This window comes from Nothobranchius furzeri, chromosome 15 (genome assembly GCF_043380555.1).
Source record: "Nothobranchius furzeri strain GRZ-AD chromosome 15, NfurGRZ-RIMD1, whole genome shotgun sequence".
NCBI classification, from domain to species: Eukaryota; Metazoa; Chordata; class Actinopteri; order Cyprinodontiformes; family Nothobranchiidae; genus Nothobranchius; species Nothobranchius furzeri.
The window spans coordinates 32,283,429-32,301,889 of record NC_091755.1 but is presented as its reverse complement, the minus strand read 5'-3'; the positions used below and the strand labels follow the sequence as shown (position 1 = coordinate 32,301,889).

Here is an 18,461-nt window from a genome sequence, read left to right as displayed (position 1 = left end):
TTTTGTTTTTTTTACATGAAAGTGTAATTACTGGAGGAGAAGCAGCTGAGGTGATGAACTGAATGAAACACGGGTGGGATGAGCATGCATCCATTTGTGTGAGGAAGCACCGTGCAGCCTTAATTCAAACTACAACATTTCTTATTCTGATTACCTTTAAGTCATGATTCAGGGAGTTAAACATTTCCACAAGATCTGGAACTGCTTTCTATCTCACCTCTGAACCCCCAAACCTCCTAGCGGTCACATTTATGTTTACATTAGACTTTATGGATCATGTCTCTATCATTACGCAACTCTGAGTAATAACAAACAAACTGAGTACCGTTTAAAAAACGTTCACCATATGGTTGCAGATTCTACCATAAGGTGCTGCCATGAGAATAATCTGTCAAAAGCTTAAAAAAGGGACCTGTTTTGGAACAAAGTTTTGTCTGTAAAATGTTTCTGCACAATCTGTAAATGCCACCCGCTAGGCATTTTTTAAAAACTAAATGGCTAACTTCTAAGTCTTAAAAAAAACATTCAGTGATGAATCCAAAACTCAGAGCACGCTGGCTACTTCCTTTCAACATGGAAAACTGTTCAGATTTTGAAAGTTTGTTACTGTTTGCTGATTTTGGAGAACACATTGTGATGGAATTAATTAAATATAAATCCCAAATCCTCGGTATTATTCAGAACACGAGCAACATAATCCAGGTCTAACTGTCAGTTTGTTTCAAACGTCTGGAATAGTCTTTATTTCTGCTTCATATTTCATTTTTTCAGGTGTTGGCTTTGAAAACAGCTTTTGAAGTCATGTAGCCTGTCAGGTTTCTTGTTGGATTAACCAGATCAACAGTTTTTTTGTGGGTCATGAGCTGCGCTGCAACAAACCTGCTGTTTCTCCTTCAGATGAAACAAGAATCTCTTATTTAAACAGCCGAAAGTTAAACTCTTTTGTGTTTGCAGCACCTTCTTCTGGACAGTTTTACTCAGAGTAGAGCGAGTGTTTTACCTCTGATCGAAGAACGTGTTTCAGGTGCAGAGGGAAGAAACATGGAGGTCTGAAGCTGTTTTTATGACCTTATCTAATGAGCTATTTTAATGCATAAAAGCTGCAACTATTGAAATGCTTTGTGTTACACAGAGTTATTGTTTAGTTATGGATGTCAGAAAAACAGGATGTTCAAAATGAAAACAGCTATAAACAGTCATATCATCATCATCATCATCATCATCATCACACTTCATTACTGGACACTATCAGGTCCATAATATCAAAAGAGACTATACAGAATATAACAGGGCAGGACAAACAGATTAAGAGTAAATATGAAAATGATGAAATCAGGCTTCTGCTAAAGCAGTGGTTCTCAGTTAGTGGGGTGTGCAGATTTACAGATTGAATCAATTTTCAAATTTACAACAAAATGAGATGATACTTGAACATATTCACAAGCCTATGTGCATCTTTCTACCAAATATAACTGCAGATGCATTCCATAATGTCCATTTTTGTCCTTTTCCACATTTTATTTTGACCATAGTTTGTTTTCCAGCAGACGTTTTCAGTCTCTTAACAGCCTGTGTGTCTGGATTATCTGCTAAAAGAGGTCCTTCACTCATTTTTAATACATTTGCAGTGGTGTATATTAGGAATGAATGCCTTGTAAATCATGCTCTGTGGAAAGAAGGCTTCAGCCAGTGTAGAAAGTAGCTTCAGACGACATAATTTGGAGTCTTATTTCCTGATACTTGTACATCTCGCCTCGGATTGGTTGTCACTGACTCTGCTTTGCTTTGCACCATTGATGTTTTATCTCCACAAATAAAAAAGCCGTAAGATGTTCTGCCATGTGGCGGTGTTGCTAATGCTAACGGTTAGCATCTAGCCATGCCTTTCTCTGCTGTTTCCTCGACGCTAAATGAACAATAGTCTTCACCAATGTCTGTCAAAAATGGTGAGTCCATGAATGTTAAGTGACAGTGTAGATCTATCAGGCTTTTCAAATCCTAGAGTTTCACTGGCTATTTTCTATCAAAGCTAATGCAGGAAATAGGCATAATTTCACATTCAGTCTGCGTGTTATACTCAGAGTGACCGATCATTTTCAAAAAGAATAAATAAAAAATGGTTTCTCAGTGAATGGCCTCTTAACATTTGCGCATTTCAAATAGCAATGCTCAGTTCCACCAGTAGGTGGCACTAACATGAGATGGAATTTAAATTAGATACACTGATTTGAACATTATAATCTCATAAATGAGAACAAATAAACACATTTTACAGCAGGAGCTACAGGTGTCATTTCAGGTCAATCTGTATAAATCAACAGTGAGTGTGTGAATGAGGGAGTGAGAGAGTGAGAGAGGCCAAAAGAGCACGTCCTAGTATGCTTGCTAGCTCCTGTAGCAGAGATGGCCAGCGCCTAATAGGTATTAAATTGAGGGATGCTGATTGGCCAAAACTACTGTAGTTCTCCCGAGCAACCAAACACGATTGACTATTAAGCTGCAGTGCAGGGGCACTTTTCCCGGTGCCCCAGGAGTGATTTTAATGAGTCTGGTGGAGGAAATGTACTGTTTAATGAGAAACAACTGGTGAAAATGATGAGTAAATAATTCAGATTGCATGTAGGCACACCCAATTAAACACAACCGATGTATTTCTATGTTAATATATTGTAGATTATCTTTAGCTTTTAAGATTTTTCTCTCCGTTCATGTCAGGATGAACGAGCCATCACTGTGCACCAGGAAATCGAATAAGCTTTAATATCTCAGTTCCTAATATTTATAAATCTGTATATTAACTGTTCTCCATCTTCTGTTGTGTCCTCTCAATGTTTTATTTCTTGATGTTGCTAAAGAGATTTATTTTATTACCACCCTGCAACAACCCTACTCCTTGACCCTGTAAAGGTGGTGAGCTTCGCCAGCCTGAAGTTTGACCGCTCCTACAACTGGATGGTGCTGTGTGTGCTGTGGTGCTCCATCGCTCAGTCCATTCTGCTGCCCATGTTCCTCTGGGCCTGTGATCGCTACCGCGCCGACATCCGCATGGTGTGGGAGAAGTGTGTCGCCATCATGTCCAATGACGAAGTGGATGAGGGTGAGCTACTGTTACGTCTCCTTCCTGTCCCTTTCCTTCACCTGATGGTTTGATCCTGTGTATTGGTTGTCAGCTCTGCAGTCTGGTTACCAAAAACACCTAAAAAGAAGAATGAAACCTCTCTGAAGACATGATTAAAATGCGACCACATCATTAGTTTTAAAAATTATGCTTCACTTTGAGAGGAGAGAATAATATATGATCTGTCTTTGATCTTAGAAATGATGCAGGAAAGTGCTTTATAACTCTGAAGATACTTTTGAGACTATGGATGAGTTTTAATTTGATATTAATGGAAGCAAGAAGTAAGGAGAGAAACTTGTCAAAGTAAAAAAAAGGTTTTAAATTTCAGATCTAAATGAAAATGTCTGGTTTTGTTCCTAATTATGAAGATATGAGCTATCTGTTCCCATTTTTGAATTATTAGTTAATACATGAAATAAATCACAACAATATTTGCTCGAAATACCTAATAACAATAACAATTGCATCAGGGAACGAAATAAATTCAGCAACTGAAGAAAAGTAATACAGGTGAGACTTTGCAGATGATTTTAACAGGTTTTTATGAATATAACCACGATTTGTTCCTAGGTAATTTAGTTTCTTTGAAGATTTTAGTTTTTCCTTTAGTTACAGGACAGCCTGAAACAACGACTGACATAAAAAAGACTTACTGCTGTTCTTTACAAGTGAAGCCAAAATAATCCGCTTAAAGCTGCTGCCATCTTGTTTTGTGTTGTCAGCAGAGTAGAGGCGGGGTGATGAAAAGCCCCACCTACTTCCCTATACTCAATCATGAAAGCTTTTTAAGCGTAAATTAAAATTATCAGATGAAAAAAAAATTAAATAAAAAGTCACTAAGATTTTGTATGAAGTTTGTTAAAAAATACAAATAAATACATGATTACAGTGAAACATTTTAGAAAAATAAACAACATGAACCACAAGGGAAACATCCTCTTAGAGGTAGTACTGCAGCCAGCCACTAGTGGGCGTTTTTGTTCTTCTGTTTCAACTTCCAACTTATGTTCCTGGTCTAGTTTTTATGGATGTCAGTTGTCTATAATTATTGGTCAAATGTTATCATGTGACCTATCATGTGACCTTTGCTGTCAGAAGATCAAACTGAGGGGAAAGTGTCTGTGTGAGGTATCTGTAAACAAATATAGGCTGTATGTATTTATGTATATGGTGTGTAGACTGTCTAAATGCTTTGCTTTGCATGTTGTAGGGCAAAGAAAGTGAAGCATTGTTGGACATTTTTTCTTTCAGCACATTTTGCTTTTTCATTTTATTGCATAGCAGGAAAGTAAAACAATGGGTTAATTTCGTAGAATTTAGTGAAAGTGAAATAAATGCTGCACAGGTGAAAAGCATTTTCATGTCATTATGATGGTCATATTTTCCTCAAGTCAGAAAAAACTCATGCATTTCTGTATTTCTTGAATTCAAATCTACAACAGATCACATAGTTGCTTTTGTTTAATTTCCTTTTTGATGTTTTTTCTTTTCTTTATTCTTATTTATGAAGTGTTGATCCACCTATTTTCTCACTGTAGTTATTTGAAAGCAGAAGTGTTTATTAAGCAGTGCATAGTTGATATCTGACAGTTAGATAAAATAGAAACGGGCCTACATTTTTCATAACAAACACAAATAACTCTTTCTGGCAGGCTGAAAACTACGGAAGCTTATTGCTGTCAATGCGAGGGAAAACATTTGGAGCACTATCTCGAAATAAGGACAAAGATTCTTGTTATTCTCATTTTAATGAGAAATGTTCTCTTAGTAACAACATATAAAACGTTGCAATGGGAAAGTTCCTCATAAAAACGTATTTAAAATGTTGTAATAACGAGAAAGGTCATTACGGTAATATGGCGTTTATATGTGAGGTGTCCTACTCCAAATAGATGAGGCAGTTATTTCACTTCTTGATGTTTAACTTCAGCAACAGCAGTGCCACAACAACAGTGCATACATCAATAAATTACACTTGCTAGCTTTCTCCTCTGCTGTTCTGGAAAACACACTCTGTTGCCAAGGTAACAGACTGATAATAGGTTGTGTTTAATGTAATTATAACAGGTACAAAGCACCAAAAATACCCATAGATTTCCCACACAAAGAGGACAAATCTAATATAATAATGGGGCAAACTTTTGTGTGCATATCACTTTATTAATGTAAAAAGGTTTAAGCAGAAACAGGAAATCACCTTTATTTTGAAAGATGCTCCTCGGCTAGAGAGTGGAAGTACCACAAATTTGCCTAGACAACAGATCTAAGTGATCGATGACCAACGTGTGTAGGTCACAAATGACTGCTTCTTCCTCTTTATCTTCTGTCGTTGTTTTTTCTGCATATCATTCAAACATTCCACGGGATATCAGCGCGTTAGCATTTAGCACTATCTCATTATTACGAGGTATTAAACCCTTTATTTCAAGAATCTCTCATAAATCGACTTTTATATGTTATTATTACGAGAAAGTCTCATTAAAACAAGATTTAAATCACACGATAGTGAAAAACTTTCTCATTATGATGTACTGCTCCAATATTTTTGCCCGTACTGACGCCAATCTGCTTCCATAGAAACATTTTTCACCAGGGAATCACAGACACTTTAAATTCTGGTCCTATAATTAGGTCACATGATAATTATACAGCAGACTCATGAACAGGGTCCATGCTCTCCACACTTCTTGCAAACTGATGGCAGCATTAACACCTGTCTTGTTTTTTATTGGGACTGTTTAAACTCAACCCAATCTGAACCCCTCCCCCTTGTTTCTAACCCTCCACACCTTTTGATCTTTTCCCTGTTTCAACACCCTTCCTCAGAACTGATTCATATTATTGTCCAGCAGGAGCTGAAAAACAACACGAGGCAGGTCGTATTCTGTGTGATTTTTAACACTGCCAGTTCTCTGCTTTTATTTTCTGTTTCCAGAGCGCTTGCCATGTTTAACCCATCACAGCTGTATGTATAAGAGTTGTTCTCTTGTAGTTTTGGAGCCACTGATTTGCATGCAGAGCTGCCTGTGCAGATAGCTACTCTCATCTTTCATCCATCCTGGCGAACATTTTCCTCAGGATCAACATTTTACATTCATTTCCAATTGACCTGCAATGCACTTAAATGCATACATTGAAATATTTATACCTTTCCAACATTTATTATTCAGAACACAAGCCCTGAGATCATTCTGCAACCATTTTGGAAGATTTTGAAATCAAGCATTTCACCCTTCTTTAGAAAACATTCAATTTACTGGTTATTTTTACTTCCTGAGCTTAGAAAAAGCCAACAAATCAGAGAACAACTGAACTTGTTTCTCTTATATATTCGTCTGTCTGTCTGTCTGTTTTGTGTATGGAAGTCGTTGCTCTTTAATTCTGACGCTCGTGCTTTTCTGCACTTTGCAGAAAACAGCCAAGATGGAGGAATTCATGCTGACTTAATATATGACAGACCATATGACTATAGCTCGGCGCCTGAAATCGTGACGCTAGACCATAATGCCAAGTATGAGTTCTCAACCTTAGAAAGGGGGGTTCTGCAAGGGTACCCAATGAGGGAACAACAGGAAGATAAAATGCAGTATTTGCAGGTATATTATTTTATTTTTTCTTCATTTATTTTATTTTATCAGTTGAATTCATTTAACCTCATTGCTAATATGCATGGTGATGCTATCTCTCTGATTTGCCACTGATTTTTGGCCTTTTAAAATGAAATGAATGAAAAACACACTCAGGCTGACTAATGTTTGGTAAATATGACCATCAGCAGTCCCATCAACACATTAAATGTGCTTCATTTATCAAGTAGTGTGTCCTAGTCATGGACCCACAAGCATCAGTGTGTAGGAGGGTAAGAGTGTCACAACTGACTTACCTTCTACGTTTCAGGAATCCCTCAAGGCTTCAGGAAAGCCATTTAAACATCTGCTCATGATCTGCCTAAAGCACTGTCTTCACTGGATCCAGCATCCATCCCAGTCAGACGCAGAGCTGTGAACGGCTCATTTTCAGCCTGTATTTGCAGCCATACAGCCTTCTGGGACAATTCAAAGAATCACAACTGATTCTGCTCTGTTTTCTGTAACCTGTAAATTCGTATTCACTGAGATTATTAGCACTAAAGGAGATTTAAAAACCAATAGAGATGACTGAATTAACAGAATTGGCCTAGAAGACTTGTTTATTATGTGACTGCAGAATCTGCAAATACAACATGTGCTGTAGTAGCATTTTACATAAATACTTTCTCATCGTTGTATTAAACCATTTTAAGCCCCTCGTTGCATGCAGCTTTACTGCAAAAATCCATAATTCTAATTGGCTTAATGCCCTCATTTGAGTGTCCGGTAATGGACACGGGCATTTAAAATGCATGCATAGAGTTATATAAGTCTTCTTAATTACAGTCAAACAGAGATGTATACAGTAGCCATCACTCCATCGTTCCAAGTCAACCCTCTCATCATTCTTTGTGTCAGTCACCATATTCACTTTGCAGTAAAGTCAAATCCAGCTGTGTTACGATCAAAGTGGGACATTCTAGAATAAATAAGAACAAATTCTGTTTCAGGACACAACTCTGAGCGGAGCGGAAACCTTCCAGCTCAGTTATAACAATTCTGATTGTTCTAGTTGTGTCATTGCAGAATAAAGCCTCCCTGGTTTTATTGGCTCCCCATGTCCCATCCTGTCTCAGTGTGTCCTTCGTTTCCAGTCATTCTAAAGCTTGTGCTGCTCTCTGCTGTCCTGCTCTCCCACTTAGCACTTCAATGCTACTGTATTCGTCTGCTGTTTAATTTCTCTGCATTTACTGAAAGATGCCACCAGGGGGCAGGCTGATATCAGTCTTGAAGCTCTTGACGTCACCCTGACAAACCCTCAGTCTTTGCGTAGTTGTCAGAGCATAATGTGAGTATAAAATGTAGGAAACTAATAGCTTAAGCTTTTATAATTAGATAATAGAGATAATGTCAGGATCTTGTATCCTGAGGGAATAATTTAACATTTAACGCTATAAAAACTAAATAAATCAGCTCAATAATGCTACATGTAGACATTTTAACATCAACAAAACACACTTTACACCTTTATTTTTCACTGCACTCATTAATTTAATCCAAATAGTCACACAATAAATCTACTACAAGTATGCAACTGTACTTAGAATTTATCCTGATATGAGTAGTGCTTATTTTAGGTAATGGAGGGAAATAAATAAATGTTATATTGTTACTCAGCATGTCACTTATTTATTATATTTAATTAAATTAGCATCATAGCTCATTGCAATCTAAAGCTTTTCTTTTGTATTTTTCCTCCAGGTGCCCCCTACAAGAAGATACTCCCACGACGAAACAGACATGTGGACCAGCGACCGGATCCCCTCATATCTCCAACGATGGGGCTTCATCGAGGACGTGATAGTGACTGCCCATTACAGCTCCACCTTGCCGCGCCGCGAGAGGCGCAGGAGCAGCCTGGTCTCCTACCATGAGGAGAGCCACTATCACCATCACCCTCACCGCAAGCGTCGGCGATCTGAGGACAGCATGCAGTCCTCACTCAGGCACCTGCCCCGCGTGGTATGTGGCGGCCAGCGCTACGATGACGAACTGCGGTGTTTCAGCCGCGACGAGGTGATCAACTTTATAGATGAGACACCGGTGCCGAGCCCCAGGAAGAGCCCGCGGCGTTCGTCCGCCATTGCCCTCAGCCTTACCCCTAACGTGTACGAACAGCACGCCGCCATGCTTCCTCACTTTCCGCTCACAGACTTTGAGCGCGAGCCTCAAGCGCTCAGGCGACCCTCCGAACTCAAAAGGAGCAGCAGCAGAAGCAGCTCGCCTGAGTGTTCACCTAAACCTCCAGGAAAGACGAGCCTCGGGACTTGTGGCTCGGGGAAAGGCTGCAGGGAATGCCCGCGAGAAGGGAAAAGGAGGGATGAAGCGGGCTCACCTGGGCGCAGCCAGCAGAACCCAGAACGTTCTGGCAGTAGGTCCAGGACTGGTGGGGGGGCTGACTGGGGGCACCAAAAGCATCTCAGCAAGGCTGAGAGCAAAGGCAGCACAAACAGTTTTGTAAGCTCACCTTCAGCATCGTCCTCGGGGTACATCACCTTCCACTCTGACTCTGTAGGATCCAACACCTGAAGACAAATCAGCATCAGAAGCACTTTCATCATAATTACATTTAACGTCGTGATAAAAAACTTTGATTATTTCAGCAGTTCCAGGAAGGCGACATGCTGGAATCCATCCGGATTTAGTTAATGCCACGTTTTCGTCTGACTACATATCACAAAGATTCTGAAAGCTTTGGACCTATTTCTTGAACAAGCTTTGATAAAAATGATCAGGATGGAGATGATTTTAGTTCATCCCATTCAGCATTGATTTCACAAAATACCCACTGAACTCTTAAAACCACGTAAACATTCCCAAATCTTGTTTTCTATGTTTGTTTCCTTTGAAAAGATTCAAACATTTTGGTGACACATGAATCAGGCTGATTTGTTTTGGTTATTATTTAGTATGCACTTAAAAGTTTAACTTAATTAGTGCTTTATTTGACCTGTGTTGACCGTGTGTTATGAGCTTTCCTGGATACTGTGCTTCTCCCTTGAGCTTGACAGATTAGACACATTTTATTATTATTTTTTGCAATCATAAAATATGACTTTTTCATCTACACGAGTCATGAAAAGCTGTTTTAAGCACCGTATTTGGAAGTGAAATGAGTGTTAATCCTGAACTATTAAATTCCCAGTAAGTTTCTGTGTGAAAAATTGAAATATAAAGGTGACGACCCGTAATTTTTCATGATAATGTGAGGTAATTTTTTTAAAACATATATGATGGAGGTGTTTTGTATATATGAAGGTTGTTGGATTTACATTTTTAGTGTGCATTTTTTATTTAAACTTCCTCCAAACTATCTATTTGGTGATTATCAGGCACAGCTCATTCAACAAATATGCAAATGGTGCTTAACCCTCATTCGCTTTACTCACCTTTCATTTGTTTCAGTAACCAGGCGGAGTGCATCACTTGGATATTCGTTGCAGACACTTAAAATGGAAGATTCTCAACTTTGTATGAAATATTGTAGCCTTCAAAATGTTTCATATGTAGCGTCACTTAAAGGTGCAATAAGTAAGAACAATGAAAAAATAAAAATCACAAAACAGTTTAATGACTCAATCATTAAAAACAGATTTCCTTCTCAGTTGGCTGGGGGTTGCCAGTTTTTATCCTTTTAAAATGACTAAAAAGGGACTTTGCTTAGCCAATCATATTTGAGCTTGCAAGGTTGCCAAGTCTTTGCGGGCATTTGTAATTCGACACCAGCCGGTAAAGAACACCAGAATGAAAATCAGTTAAAAGGAGCGACCGAGAAGCAAAACAAGTTTTAGTCTAATATGAGATAAAGATGGCTAGAGGCTAACTTTGAGCTAATAATGCTAACAGTGAATTAGAAAAAAAATGGTTGACTCTAAAAAATTTAAGCTACTTTTACAAGCAACTCAATATTACAATGAAATGTATTTATCTGCTTAACTTACTGTGTATGACTCGCCTTCGCTCGTCATCTAGAATCTTCTTGAGCTGATCCCTAACTGGCAACCGTTGCTGATGGCGGACTTGTTTGTTTTGATAAATGGACTGCAGTACCCAGATTTGACCTCATTGTGTCATTATTACTTAATGCACCTTTCAATTCTGGTGGATAAAAAGGAAAGCACAAATTAGAAACTATAAGTTGAACTTCTTTGGTATGTTCTTACTGTGTTGCTTTTCCAACTGCATTGTTGGTTCTTTTTAAAACACAGAAAAGGTTTCTTTTTTACCTTGCTGCTGACAGTTTCATTCGCGGCTGCGAACATCCTCAGAGCTGACGCTGATGGTGGCGTCACTTCCTACTCCATTTATCCACGGGCAGCAGAAGATGGTGTCGCCCTCTGCTGCCCGCTCTCCTCTCTCCGTTAATGCAGTCCCATGCACGATCCAATGTGTAGACCCCATCGTCTCTGTTCATGGTCCCACATCCACGTCTCCTTATCTCTATGGCTTCCTTTATCCATCTTTTGTATTTCTGTGGTTCGGTGTTTATGATCCTTGTGTCGTCCCAGTCCATTACGTGGTTTTCTCTTGTGCAGTGATCTGTTACAGCTGATTTCTTTATTGCGCTTTCTGCTTCTTGTCTTGCTGCTCTTGTGTGTCTTCGACTTGTTTAGGAATTCCATTCAAACTCTGCAATAAAACATACGTAGGAGAAACCGGACGCCAACTCAACACACGAACAATAGAACATAGAAATGGATGCAAGAAAGGAACAAGTCGAAGACACACAAGAGCAGCAAGACAAGAAGCAGAAAGCACAATAAAGAAATCAGCCGTAACAGATCACTGCACAAGAGAAAACCATGTAATGGACTGGGACGACACAAGGATCATAAACACCGAACCACAGAAATACAAAAGATGGATAAAGGAAGCCATAGAGATAAGGAGACGTGGATGTGGGACCATGAACAGAGACGATGGGGTCTACACATTGGATCGAGCATTGGACTGCATCATCAGAGAGGGGAGAGCGGGCAGCAGAGGGAGACAACGTCCTCTGCTGCCCGCGGATAAGCGGAGTAGGAAGTGAAGCCACCATCAGCGTCAGCTCTGAGGAAGTTTGCAGCCGCGAACGAAACGTCAGCAGTAAGGTAAAGAAAAAACTTTTCTGTGTTTTAAAAAATAACCAACAATGCAATAAGTTGAACTTGAATTAATATTGTTCCTTAAACAGCAGATCCGTTGCTCAATTTTTCATCACTTATTTGTTGTAGCAAAGGATTATTGGGGGATAATATGTTTGTAAATCACTCCTATAAAAAGAAATTTGCAGTAAATCTAAGAGCAAAAAGTACAAATTTACCTAAATAAAGAACTTCTTGTTTCTACCAAAGTAGTAAATGATAAAGGAGTAAAACCTACTAAAATAAAAAAAGAGACAGTTTGAAGTTTTGTGGACAGTAACTGTTAATGTGAATGTATTTGCACTGGAAACTTTAAACTAAGTTTTAGAACAAAAGGAAGAAAAGATATTCCCTTTTACAGCCTTATTTGTAAAAATCATTTCTTTTATTATTACCATAAAATAATGTTGCACTTTGTTGGGCGTGTAAGCTTTCAGTCATCTTGCATCTGGCGTTATATTTTTATTTCCATGTGTTTGTGTACGTTTTGCTAATTTTAGGCTCTGCAATGAAACAAGTTTGCTGAAATATGTTTTTCTTGGAAAGTTTATCATCGCACCAACATGTTGAACTTTGCTATGACATAAGACCCTTTTTTCATTTAGTTGTGTTTTTAATATTAAAGGTTATTTTGTAACATGTTCAATAACGGAAACATGAATGATGTTAAATGTTCTGATTTACTTGTTGAGCGGCGGATATTGTGATAAAGACGACTGATTAAATTCACAAGAAAATGCTTACGAGAGTGTTTACATTTCTCAGCTGCAACACTTCATTTGGAGACTAGCCAGTTTTTAGCTAGGGTTATGATACCCTGGTTATCTAGCCTGGCACGCCTATGTGGACCCATACACAGAAAAATGGCACGGAGTCTACAGTTGTCTGTCAAACTATCGCCAAATGCTAATGGACAACAAACTTTGTGACAAACTCACCGCTATGGATGTCAGTCAGCGGGACAGTCCGCCATTCACTATCAAAGAAGACGCAAATATATCCTATTTCTAAAGAAAGAACTTAAGTACCTTATGTGCTCTTGACTCCAAATAAGCCCAAGTCTAAATAGTCCAAAATTGATTTCAAAGCCGTTTCAAATGAGCTGTCTCCATCTTTGCATTTTCAATGTAACATCCTGCCCACCAAACTCAGCTCTGTGACTGGATAGACAAGACAGTCTGCTGGAGGCTACACTGACCACTTTTCACACTCTACTACTTTCTTCTACAATCTGCTCTTTAACTGTATTATTTCCTGCTATTTCAGCTGTTAACTTTATTTTTTCTCTAAGTGTTTCTCTCTCCAGAAGAAGCTACAATGATGTTCTGCTGAGCTGTGGTGGCCTCATGGAGGGGGCCATCGTCTAGCACACTGCTGCTAACCACTTAAACATTCTCCCTCTCCTGAAAATAACTTTTTGCTTTCCTTGACGTTGGATGTGCTACTAATAGTTTACCCGTTTAATTATAGATCCACTAGGATAAATACAATAAAGTTTATCTCTCACCAAGTAGAATATTTACTAAGAAATCACAATGGAACAATAGACACATTGCTTGTTGTGTGTGTGTGTGTGTGTGTGTGTGTGTGTGTGTGTGTGTGTGTGTGTGTGTGTGTGTGTGTGTGTGTGTGTGTGTGTGTGTGTGTGTGTGTGTCTGCTCTGTCTTCTCGATCCCCAGTGAGTCGTGGAGGATGGCTGCTTATACTGAGCCAGGATTCTCTGGAGGTTTCTTCCTGTTAAAAGGGAGTTTTCCTCTCCACTGTCGCTTTATGATTGCTTAATATGAGGATTGCTGCATAGTCACTGACACTAGTCAGTGACTTGATGCAATTTGCTGGGTTTCTTATATAGGAAACATTATTTCTGATTGGCTTAATGAACTGACCTGGATTGGAATGTTTATTATGTGAAGTGCCTTGAGACGACTCTTGTCGTGATTTGGCGCTTTATAAATAAAATTGAATTGGATTGAATTGGGCCTGCTGGCTTCTAATGGGGCATAGCTAGACCAACCTGCAAAGCAAAATCATTTTGCATCTGCTACGACCTGTCTAGGTTTCTAGGCTACTGGTAGTGTTGCTTTATTTAAATAATCCAGGATTATGTGATTAATGTTCAGTTGTAAGAAGGGTGCATCTCTAAGACTGATGCAAAACTTACTTTTGTATCATTTTGGGTTGCCATGTGGGTCTCTGCTGCATCCATAATCACTACAAATGTGTAAAGAAAAACCCTGTTCTTCTGTTGGTTTAGAAACAAGCCGTTTCAAAAACTCCTCATTTGTGATGTCACAAACTGGGAAATTAGTATAAAACCACCTTTCATGTGCAAGAAAGAGCTGCTACAGGAAGAGAAGTGCCTCTACCCTTAACCCCTCCCAGATATCTGAGCTTCTCAGCAGCCTGTGGGAGGGAGGGGTGGGCGTAGCCACATCCAGGTTTGGTTCTCAACGTGACAGAGCCCCAAAATGACTCATTCTGGAAGGTACTTAAAATGTCCAGAATAAAACTGCTGAAATTGCTTAATGTGAGAGGGATTTGTTGTAAAAAAATTTCATAAACATGTTTTGTATCAACCACTGAATTATTATAATTTATGAACGAAACTCCTAATCTGCCCTCTTTAAAAGCAAAAAGACCAGTCTCCTTTAGGATTTTTATATAGAGAGAGCAGAATTCACGGTTCAATCAGATTCAACAAGTAGTCTAGGCCATGATGCAGTAAAGCAGCCCCAATATTACTACAACCACCATGTGGTTGTTGTTGTTTTTTCTGGAATTCAGTTAGTCTTTCTACAGGACACAGCTCTTTCTAAAAAGGTCCACACCAATCTCATCAGTCTTTATATTTTCCAAAAAGGGGAATATTTTTTGAAAAGTCTAAAAAACTGTTTACTGTTTAGTGCCATGCTCTGTGTGTGTGTGTGTGTGTGTGTGTGTGTGTGTGTGTGTGTGTGTGTGTGTGTGTGTGTGTGTGTGTGTGTGTGTGTGTGTTAAGTGCAGCATGCTGCCTGTTGATTTAAAAAAAACAGCTTGAACGTGAAATTGTCAAATGATCACCCTCCATGTTAAACCTGGCTAACAAGGTCACATTTATGAGCACTATGCCCGTCTGCAGCGCACTTCATCTGCGTCTGCGCCAATAACTGCGCCTGGCTGAGCTTGTTCTAATTCAAATGAAAGATTATTTCTTTGCCTCTCGTTGCTTCTCAGCTCTTGTGTGCGTCGCTATTAACTGAAACAATGTGCAGAAGAGTTCTGACAACTTCTCAGAACACCTTGTGAGAGCATTTAGTGACACTTCTTTTATTTTATTGAAATGCTTCCCTTGCTGCAGTATAAAAGAGCAGCTTTGACTCTGTTGGCGGGAGCATTAAGAACACAGCCAGAGTAAAAATTTGATTTAGCTAACATTTCTGGCTTGAAATACCTGGACAGATCATACTTTAGAATAGATTTCCATCCATCTTGCGCAGAAACAGTTTGAGTGGCAGTGTGACCTTTTAGTGTTTGAAAAAGCCGTGGGCGTTTCAGCCATTCTCCTCACGGCAAGGTGCCATCCTTAAGCTGCGCCTCGAGAATGAGAGACACTTTATGACTTCCTGCAAAAGCTGCGTAAGAGAAGCTTTTCAGGGCTGAGTCATAAACCATAATTAGAATCTGACGCATTAAACAGCGCGCTGTGGCCAGCTATCAGTTGTTTGATACCAACACAATGTGTTGTTGATACTGATAATGCGATTCCTGCTTGTTTTTTTAAATTAAACTTTATAGAAAACATGGACACTGAACTGTATGATGCATGAAAAGTTGGATTTTATTAGAAAGAAAGGGGGAAAAAGAAAAGAAAAACAAATATATATATACTTTTGTCTAATGGAACAGCAATCCTCCAAACTATCCAAAGCTCCTGATAAAGAGAAACAAGGCAACAACTCATTGGTAAACTTTATTTTTAAAATAATGCAAACATAACATCATACAAAAGTAAGAATCTATAGTGCAATAGTATATGACTAAGTCTTCTGTCAGCTCTACCAAGGTCGCCACACACCGAGCTCCGTGTTTACATCAGCCCTATTACCCACACGATCGAAGCTTCTGTGAGTTTCAGACTTTTTCTGCTCCTGTTTGCTGCAGGACGAATGTCTGTCGTCTTCTCTTGACAGAAAAGGAGAAATGTGTGTATTATGGAGTGTGTGAGCTTCATTGGGTTTGGCTGTTTCCTCCTCCTCGGGTGCGTTAAGTGTCCTCGTCTCATGTGGCTCACTTTGGGCCGGGGCGCTGTCCATGGTGCTGGAGGCTGTCCTAGAGAGGCGCAGCTTGTTGGAGAGTTGCGACAGCATCCAGCGGTCACTCCCGCTCAGGTTTTCAGCCATCAACAGGTACTTGTAGACGTTTGTCAGGCAGCAACGGAAGCCGAGCTGGTAATCAGGGAACTCAGAGGCAGCAGCAACACCTGAGAGGAGACGAGTGTGAAAAACATAAACGATTTGATCAGGAAACGTTGACCAAAACCACATTGTTGGAAAAATCTGACTCACAACTCTGTGTCTTTTGAAGGTTCTTCAAATGCTTTACAGTGAGCTCCAAGATGTCTGCCTTCTCCAGTTTGCGCTTTCGAATCTGAATAAACAAACATAATTAATAATCTTTATTTTTAAATGAACAGCCTGATTGTTTTTTCTCCTGCGCACTCACGCTGCTGCTGTAGAAAGTCTCCAGGAGAGATTTTAACTCGTCTAAACACTGGTTTATGCGAGCTCTCCGCTTCTTCTCCATCAGTGGTTTAGAAACCTGGAACAAAATAACATTTTTATTAAATATGTTCTCATTCTCTTTCTCTGAGTGCTGTTAAAACTCACACAAACCTTGTTTCCAGTAGCTTGTTTGGCCTTTTCTGGGCACTCTGTAGTCGCCACCATTATGTTATTCCTAGTCGTTTTCCTTGAAGTTAATCTGTTTTCTTCTCCGAGCCCACAGTGAGGGAGTCGATCCACAGTAGTTTTATATAGAGACACCTACTTAACATCTCAATGCAAACAGAACCGCCTGTCTCTTGCGCTCAAGTGAGCATCACGCGCGTCATTTAGCAGCCAAAAGACGCAGACTCAACCAAGATGGTGAGTTTTTTTAAAACGCGCGTTTTAAATAATCCCTTAAACCAGTTTACGTGCATTTGTTTATTCATTTAATTTGAACTCAAGCTGTAAGTGAAACGAGCCCAATAGTTTAAAGTCACAAATTTAGTCGTTTTTATTGTATGTGAGTGTCTTATTTTAAGTCTGTAAATAAAACGCCATGTTGTTATTATTGTTGTTTATGTTTATGCATTTAGCAGACACTTTTGTCCAAAGCGACTTAAGTGATTATCGGCATGTTGCCCTTGAGGCTAACAACAACAATAACAACAAAAACAACAACAACAAGAAAAAGAAGTTATTACATGTAGTCAATATAGATCTTAAATTTTGGCCCATAAAATATCAAAATTACAGCCAATTTAATTTCCAGACCACTTCTGGACATATTTACTCTACGATCGACGTGTGGGGCGCAGAAACCAAAGAGAAGCGTTAAAATTACGAAGATGATAATAATGGTTCTGCTTCTTGTACAGAAAAAGGCCCTGCTGACTTCTATGTTCAGTCTTTTATATCTAAGTTTCACGCCACCTGGTTGGAGGAAGCACCGTGATAATTCCCCTCATGTCCACAAATTTTCGATTTTCTGCTGCTTGCAGTAAAACTTCTGCATTCATATCCTCCAATCAACAAAACTAAATGATTTTTTGTGAAATATTTTAATAAACTGGATAGATACTTAAATTCTTAACGATGTAAGATGGAAAAAAGCAAAGTTTTAATCCCTTAAAGGATGATTTTACTTTTAAGGGTGATTCTTTTGGCTTTTGTGCGTCATTACTTTTTGTTTTCCTGCCAGGCTCAGTGAGGCACCGAGGAGAATCGCGGGCCGCCCCCTTGTTCTTCGGCCCTCGCCTCCCGATTTTCCACACTGCTCCATGAAAAGAGTTAAGTCTTGGGAAAGCCGAACCAGCTGAAACAATGCGCTGACTTCAGGCTCACTTCAGCCCTCTGCGCATCTGACATTCCCAAAACACTAAAACTAGCCCGAGTTTTGTTTCAAAGGCGAATAACTTTCTGCTGATGGATTTTAGTGCTTCAATGAGCTTACTGGTGTTTGGGGTGGCATGTGCGCATAAAGTTGCTTTAGCTACCAGAGTTTTCTTCCTGTGTCACAAAAGGTGTGAAAAAAAACCTGTGACCCTCCAGAAGAGAGGGCGCATGAAAGGAGCTCGGTTTATAGCAGTGCCATTGATCCTTTGCGCTGTCTCCCTGCTGGTTCCCTGCTCATAAAGACTGTTATACCATTAATAATTTAACTTTACCCTGGAAATCGTATCAAACTATGCCCTTTATTTTATTACATGTATAAAAATCTGAATAATTTTAATGTTTTAACATAAAATAAGTCTGGCTGTTTCCTGTCAAGCATGTCAGGAAACATTAATTGCGTAAAATGTTTGTGACCTAACCGGACTATCAGGTTTTAATCGGTATGAAA

At 39.3% G+C, this 18,461-nt stretch overlaps 2 protein-coding genes across 3 annotated transcripts in view; one reads left to right on the top strand and one right to left on the bottom strand.

Annotated features, from left to right (window-relative positions):
• Window positions 1–12,619, top strand: part of LOC107390696 (probable G-protein coupled receptor 153) — a 43,943-nt gene extending 31,324 nt beyond the window's left edge. For both annotated transcript variants that reach the window (XM_015967538.3, XM_070545162.1), the window contains exons 4-6: window positions 2,908–3,097; window positions 6,533–6,717; window positions 8,452–12,619. In XM_015967538.3, coding sequence (XP_015823024.1) covers window positions 2,908–3,097; window positions 6,533–6,717; window positions 8,452–9,279 — 1,203 coding nt within the window. In that variant the 3' untranslated portion in view covers window positions 9,280–12,619. The remainder of the gene's footprint in view (window positions 1–2,907; window positions 3,098–6,532; window positions 6,718–8,451) is intronic.
• Window positions 12,620–15,517: 2,898 nt separating this feature from the next.
• On the bottom strand, window positions 15,518–16,851 carry her3 (hairy-related 3). The gene is made up of 4 exons (XM_015967442.3): window positions 16,748–16,851; window positions 16,578–16,673; window positions 16,421–16,502; window positions 15,518–16,335 (listed from the first exon to the last, which is right to left on the bottom strand). The coding sequence occupies exons 1-4, from the start codon at window positions 16,799–16,801 to the stop codon at window positions 15,911–15,913; spliced, it is 657 nt and encodes a 218-aa protein (XP_015822928.2). The 5' UTR covers window positions 16,802–16,851; the 3' UTR covers window positions 15,518–15,910.
• Between the last annotated feature and the right edge of the window lie 1,610 nt (window positions 16,852–18,461).

Coding starts and splice junctions, on each gene's coding strand:
- her3 (XM_015967442.3), bottom strand. CDS start 16,801: ATGGTGGCGACTACAGAGTGCCCAGAAAAGGCCAAACAAGCTACTGGA. Junction 16,674..16,747: donor AACAAGCTACTGGAAACAAG/GTTTGTGTGAGT, acceptor ATTTTGTTCCAG/GTTTCTAAACCACTGATGGA. Junction 16,336..16,420: donor CCTTCAAAAGACACAGAGTT/GTGAGTCAGATT, acceptor GTCTCCTCTCAG/GTGTTGCTGCTGCCTCTGAG.